The sequence below is a fragment of the Notolabrus celidotus genome, chromosome 9 (assembly GCF_009762535.1).
Source record: "Notolabrus celidotus isolate fNotCel1 chromosome 9, fNotCel1.pri, whole genome shotgun sequence".
Taxonomy (NCBI): domain Eukaryota; kingdom Metazoa; phylum Chordata; class Actinopteri; order Labriformes; family Labridae; genus Notolabrus; species Notolabrus celidotus.
In genome coordinates this window covers 6,082,522-6,089,952 of record NC_048280.1, presented here as the reverse complement: position 1 = coordinate 6,089,952, position 7,431 = coordinate 6,082,522, and the positions used below count along the sequence as shown (strand labels likewise).

The following is a 7,431-nucleotide window of genomic DNA, read 5'->3' as shown; positions in this document are numbered from 1 at the left end:
TTGTCGCTTGGTTGAGACAGACACTGCCAGTGCTCACTACTAGCAGCACCTTGCCCAGGTAGTGGTTAATGCGACTGCAACACAAACGGACTGTAATCGCTGAATCGATGCCAATGATTATCAGTATTATTTTAGCTTGAAATGCCCATCCCTAGTAGTTGATCGTTTTTTATTAATAACAATAGTTGTCCTTTAGCTTTGTAATAACTCAATCAGATACTTTGATTTTTTTTTTAAATTTTATTACTCAAACAAAACTCCGATTTACAAAAGTATTCCACAGCTACTCCACTCGTGGTTTAACTCACAAGTTTCCCAAACACTGACGCCACGGATACAGTGATATCTCATGTTTTAATGTGGCATTCATCAAACTTAAATTATGAAGTGCAGTTTTACAACAGCTGCAAAAAGGACATGTGAACTTGAAACAGGAAAAAAAACTGTCAATACATACACTGACCTCTGACTCTGCAGAGAGAAGCTCAGGAATCCATGCCTGAACACTTAGGAGACAGTCTGTCACGAGCCTGAAACTCAAAGCCAGTCTTTCTGATCACGTTTCTTCTACACGAGGTGTTAGAGGAGTCGTCTCACAGCTTGAAACCAGAGTGAAGAGCCACAACTCCACCAGTGAGGTTGTAGTATTGCACAGTGTAGAAACCTGCATCCTCAATCATTCCTTTAAACTCCTCCTGCACGGAAAGAGAAGAACAGACAAAAGAGAAAAAGGTGCTGTGGTCAGCGTTGTGTTCAGAGCATCTAATGATTGAAAGTAATTCTAGGAAGACTGCCGAACCAGCAGATGTATGGTTGAAGATGTCTCCATGGATGAGGACTTAGTGGACGTTTCTAACTCTTGTCTAGCCATTAAATCATTAATGGGGTTGATTGTTGAAACACTACAGCCTTTTTTTACAGAGAGAGACTGCAAGAGTGACATAAAGAAGCTCCAACATGTCCCATGAAGACATCTCCATTAGTAAATACAGAATATAGCTCATGGGGATAAAGTTAAAGTTCTATTTCTTCTCACCTGATCCGGGAACTTGCGGATGCTTTCTACCAGATACTGGTAAGATTTCCAGTCTCCTGCAATCACCTCTCCCAAAACTGGGATCATCTGGAAACTATAAGCGTCATAAAGCCTGAAACAAAAAAACAGATAGAAGTGATCAGGAAGGCAAACAGACGATTTCCCAACGCAGGAAACTCCAGCTAAACCCCAATTTATCAAGACTGTACACACACAGGCTGTCTCACTTAACCAAGCTCATGTTTGTGTATGTTGTTTGGAAATCTTCAGCTGGACTGATATCAGCCTCAGACTATCTGCTGCCTGTAGCTGACAGGTTTCTCTGCACCGTCTTCTGAAAGAGTTTGAGTTTCAAAACCAGAAGAGGGCAGTGTTCTTCAAAACTACACAGCAAAGGTTGCTGAGTTTCTGACGGATGTTTCAATATAAGTACATCTTTTTATATTTCTTTAAGGAGGAGCATTTCATTTTAGCAATTTCTTTTTTTTTTTTAAACAGTCCGTGAAACCCTTTGAGCCACAGCACTTCACAAGAAAGACAATCTGATACATTTCACGACGCTACAAAATCGACTGTGATACTTCAGGAGCAACAAGAGGCTCCAAATCCAGAATATGTCGTCAGGTGTGAGCACTCCTTCTCACCTTGCCAACATGGGATTCGTCACTTTGCTGAACTCTAAGCACATGAACCTGCCGCCAGGCTTCAGGACCCGCAGAGCCTCCTGCAGTGCCTGAACAAAACAGAGAAATCACACGGGCTGTTTTTGAAACCGCCTACTATACCAGCAGTACGTACTGATCTGGGGGAAATTCAGTATGTAGCATGTGAACAAGAGCAAAATCTGCAGTATGCCAAAACTACCCGGATGCCCTACTGATTCAGGAAAATGTCTCAGTATGCAGTGGACCAGTTTCCCTTGCATACTGTTTCCCATAATGCACAGCTCTAACGTTCTCCTTAGAGAACAGACCCTACAAAACAGTCATACCACATACTAAATTCAAACGAATGTACGCCATACTACATTTGTAGATGGTATGCAGTAGGCGGATTCAAAAACAGCCACCTGAGAATAATCAAGCATTTTCATTGATATACACTACCAGTCAAAAGTTTGGAAACACCTTCTCATTCAAGGGTTTGTATTTATTTTAATTATTTGAAACACTGTAGATTAATACCAAAGACATCTAAACCAGCGGTGTCAAACATAAGGCCCGTGGGCCAAAACCAGCCCGCCAGAGGCTCCAATCCGGCCCGAGGAACGACTTTGTAAAGTGAAAAAATGACACAGAACTGTACTATTTTAAATTTGTTCTCTGGGGGTCGCATAAAATCATAGTGCTGACGGAGCGCACCTGTAATGGAGCTTTTTTTTCAGGACTTTTTATCCAAAGTAAGAAAATAGATTACTTGCTGTTTGCATAATCTGGATGAGATTCATAAAGACTTTTTAGAGCACTAAAATGATCCACTAACTACTAACACTAGCACTACACCCCTGCATACAACACTGTCCAGCAAGCAAACTGTTCCTGCTGGAGCTGAGGGGTCCAGAATAATCAACTTTACCTTCTTCATTATTATAATCTCTGTTCTTTTGATGTTAACATTACAGTCTGAGTCAGGTGACTAGGAAACCTGTGTGTTTGGTGTGTGGGCAGCAGGTTTCAGGGTTAAAGAGGGAAATATTCGGCCCACTATGAGACTCATCATAGCAAAAAATACAACAGCTCTTTTTGTAGAAAGATAGTTCATTAAATGTGAACATTTTCAGAATGTACTTGTACTTTTTTGCGCTAAAACAAAGAGAAACATTTGGAGTTTTCATTATTTATAGGTTATCATGTTATGATTTTACTGGTCCGGCCCACTTCACATCAACTTGGGCTGTATGTGGCCCCTGAAATTAAATGAGTTTGAAGCCCCTGATCTAAACTATGAAAGAACATATATGGAATTATTTAATATCAAAAAAGTGTTAAACAAAGCAGAATGTGTTTTATATTTTAGATTCTGTAAAGTAGCCCCCTTTTTCCTTCATGACAGCTTTCCACACTCTTGGTATTCTCTCAGTCTGCTTCATGAAGTGGTCTCCTGGAATGGTTTCTAATTAACATGAGCCTTGTCAAGAGTTCATTTGTAGAATGACTTGCCTTCTTAATGTGTTTGAGACCATCAGTTGTGTTGTTCAGAGGTAGGGTTAGTACACAATGGGTTGACCTATTTGACTACTATTGTAATCCAGATTATGGCAAAACCAGATTATTTCATAGTTTTGATGTCTTCTACAAAAAACATTGAATAAGAAGGTGTGTCCAAACTTCTGACTGGTAGTGTAGATGAGAACAAACAAAATTGCAGCTCTGAAGAAATTCATCCATTTGCTAAAAATGTGTTCAACTGTGAGCTGCTGTCATGAACGTCCAGGAGCAGAAGGTGGAAGCATCAAGTGTAAGACAAACTGTTGATTACTTTTTAAAGGATGTAAAACTTTTCCATCTCATTCTGCAAACTGATTTGAATGATTTATCACAAAGTATTTAAAAGTGCAGCAGTTTCACTTTTTCATGTTGCTACCTCTTATTTGAAAAGTGAAATCTGAGTGCTTTTTTGGGACTTCTTATTTACTAACTTCAATGATTAACCTGCATCAAGTTCTCAAGAATCAATCTTGGGTTCATGTATTGTGTCTTTTTCCTTATTTATAACTGAACAACATAAAAGGAAGACTGTTGTTACAAAAACCTGACAAACTGATAACAGTTCAGAGGCTGAGAAAAGTAAACATGTAGCTGCATGCGTTTTCAATAAATGCCGTGCTCACTTTAAACTCTGTTCCACAAGGAGGCTGAGATCACTGAATCAGGAGTGTGTTTATGTTCATGAGACTATTCAAATATATCAGGTATTATTATTTGGGGGGGGAGCTTACCTGATCTATGTGTGTGACGTTTCGAATGCCAAAGGCGATGGTATAAATATCAAACTGGTCATCGTCAAAGGGCAGCTCCTCTGCGTCTCCAACCACCCACGACAGACCTGACACACACACAAACACACACACACCACAAGTTTGCAATTTAAGTAAGACACGTGAGGTTAAGCACCTTTACAGCCCAGATGTGCTGTCCTCAAGCGTGAAGTCATGACACCCTCTCTACTTTTAAGGATAGGCTTCAATCTTTCCTTTTTGATAAAGCTTATAGTTAGAGCTGGCTCAGGCTTGGACCAGGTCTTAGTTATGCTGCTATAGGCTTAAACTGCTGGGGGACTGACAAACTGAGATCCTATCTCTCCCCTTTCTCTGCCCATTGGTTACTTTAACTCTCCTTGTCCCATTAAAGTTACTAACCATAGACCTTTCGGGAGTCCCTTAGCTCCCTTGTCTCGTAGGTTCCTCTGAGTCGCTGCTGTGGACATGCTAGACTCCAGCTGCTACTATTATCAGTCTCGCCACTGTCATCTCTCTCTCTCTTAATCTCCTCTACCCCTCTTTCAACCCCAACTCAGTCTCAGCAGATGTGTGTCTAACATGAGTCTGGTCCTGCTGGAGGTTTCTGCCTGTTAAAGGAAGTTTGTCCTTGCTGCTGTAACTTGCTAAATGCTGCAAAGTGCTCTGTTGCATGATAAGAAATATCTGGTTCACTGACCAGTGACAGTGAGCATGTTTTTATTCTGTGTTATTTTAACTGCTTTGATTGACTCTGGCTGAGGTTTGTTACCTAGTTCTGCAGGCAGGGATCAGAAACCTGGATAAAACTTCCTCATGCTACAGTATCTATAAGATCTGTACAAATAATTTAAGTACATTGTGTTGTTTTCTTAAAGCAATGATAAGAGTAACTCCAGGCTCATGTGCCTGCTGGATCTTGACATGATGATCATGAACAGGGGACCCACAAACCTCATCTTATTGAATGTAAACATGCCTAACAAGAACCCCCAGTTAAGAAAAACAGGGATCTGTGCATCTTACTTCAGTCTGACAGTAAACGACTCACCAGCGCTGACCCCCATGCCGTCAGCTTTCTGCTTTCCCACTTTCAGCATCTCCTTGTTGATGTCACAAACCACAGCACTGGATTCCTGGGACTCAATCACATCCTCAGAGGAGTAATTCGAGGAAATGTCCTCCCATGATGGCGTCTGCATGGACCTGGCGGCACGCCTCTGCTGCCGCTCCTGCTGGGAGCGAACATACTCCAGAAATCGGAAGGCAATGTCACCTGAGGAGGAGCATCATCACAGACCAAAGAAATGTTACACACACACACACATCAGGCTGCTGAATTATAAGTTGCTGAAGAGGTGCACAAAAAAACGCTTTACCTGTTCCTCCTGCAACATCCAGAAGCCGCACCCCAGGCTGTGGGTGCATGACGTGCAGCAGCATGTCCTTCCACAGACGATGAACCCCCAGACTCATGGCATCGTTCATGACGTCATACTTCTCTGCCACATTCTCAAACACCTTATAGACTGAGAGAGCAAAGAGGGAGGAGAGAAATCATCATGAATTAGGTTTTTATTGCACTTAAGACAACTCAAATATTCTAGAGCACTCAGGTTTTCATGTATAGATGTTTACATAGTTTTCTAATGATGCATTTTTTTGAAATATGCTGATTTTCTCAATTAAATTCTACTTTTATTTTTTAATACTTTCTTGTGTCAATATTATACATACATGAGATACATTTTTTTACAGGTTCAAACCTTTTTAACACAATATTTTGTTTGAAATGTTGTGACCCTCCACCCATATAATTCAGAAAGTAAATTATATAAAAATGTTTTTAAAAAAAGAGAAAGAAAAGGAAACGAAAGGGGGAAAAATGTTAATTATAATCAAAACTAAGATTAAAAAAATACATAAATACATGAATAAATAACCAAAAATAAATTTAAAAAAAAGATATAGGGATACGAGATGTGGAGGCTGTAACAAAACAACAAACACGCTGTAAAGAAGAATTAATGTTAACATCAGTGTGTTTCATAACCAGCAAAAAACTCCTCACAGGAGCTTTAACTTAGATTACTGCATTTTTTTTAATTAATCACTACCAGCTAACTTGATTACATACTCTTTAAATATAATGAGATTTTTTTTTTTTTTTTTTTAAGGGATTAGTAATTTTTTTATTTTGACTAATTTAACAATGGCCTGCCTGAATTGCCAGTCAGACTCAAGATAGTCAAACAAACTTGTATTATGTAAATGGAGGCGTGGTCTTTACAGTGTGCATGCACCATAGACTGTATGCACAAGGAAAGGACGGATTTAGATTCCTACCATGACTCGATGCTATTATAACTGAAAACGAGTCAGCATCAGTCTGACAATATCAGAGGATGTGTATAAAATGCATATTGTGGTCTTCCTTAAAAAATGTGTATATTTTTATATATTTTGTATTTTCTGTGCTTACCTTTGAAAACTATTCTGCTGGAATAAAACGATGTAACGCATCACAATTCATTGCATTCGCCTCTTTAATTCAGTGTACCTGTATTACCCCAGATATGACCTGTCATAGTGTAAATCCTGCTGTACTTGAGCCCACAGAGCAGAGCTGCACTGTAACACCAGCTCACCTTTCTTCGCCTTCTCCGTCTCTGGCACCGTTTCGAATCCAAAGTGTGTGTTTCTGTCTCCGGCTGCATCACTGAAACACCGACAGACCGACGGACCCCGACAGGAACCGGACCGGGCTGAGAGTCCTGCAGGGGGTCCGGTAATATTTCCATGAGACAGACGTATCACCCTCCGGACCAGCAGTCTGATGGACGCGGCCATGTTGACTGATTATACAACTGTGCGACAACGTGACGTCATAAAAAGGCGACAGGAACATGTTTTAACCCTTGATAAGTCAGAGAAGGTAGAAGCAGTTAAAGCCTACTGTGTATAAGATAAGTAAAAGTTGTATTTTCGAGTTGTTGTTTTATTCCAGTTTCAAGTCCAATGCAAATTTACAAAGAATTAAAACACTTGTACTAAGTTGGAGGCAAATAAGTTGGAGGTGGGTGAGAGGAGGATGTTAGCCAAGCTGACATCCATCATGGACAATCCCTCTCACCCCCTCCTGCATGAGACTGTGGGGGTCCCTGAGCAGCTCCTTCAGCAGCAGACTGCGACTCTCACCCTGCAGGACGGAGCGCTACCGCAGGTCCTTCATCCCATCTGCAATCAGACTGTTTCACACCAGCACTGCTGTGTCCCGTTAATCTGCTGTTCTCATCTTTCATTACACTACATGGAAGTTACTATGTGACTTGACACATTCACAAATAACTACTGTATCCATCTGAATGGCAATGCTCTTCATACTGTGTATGTTTGTTTTTAAATAACCTGGTGCAATTTTTATCGTGCAATAACTTAC

General features: G+C 40.5%; 1 protein-coding gene across 1 annotated transcript; it reads right to left on the bottom strand.

Annotated features, from left to right (window-relative positions):
* Window positions 1-227: 227 nt before the first annotated feature.
* Window positions 228-6,875, bottom strand: coq5 (coenzyme Q5, methyltransferase). The gene is made up of 7 exons (XM_034691936.1): window positions 6,641-6,875; window positions 5,372-5,521; window positions 5,044-5,268; window positions 3,975-4,081; window positions 1,681-1,769; window positions 1,037-1,148; window positions 228-695 (listed from the first exon to the last, which is right to left on the bottom strand). Exons 1-7 carry the CDS (start codon window positions 6,840-6,842, stop codon window positions 594-596), a joined length of 987 nt encoding a protein of 328 aa, XP_034547827.1. The 5' UTR covers window positions 6,843-6,875; the 3' UTR covers window positions 228-593.
* Between the last annotated feature and the right edge of the window lie 556 nt (window positions 6,876-7,431).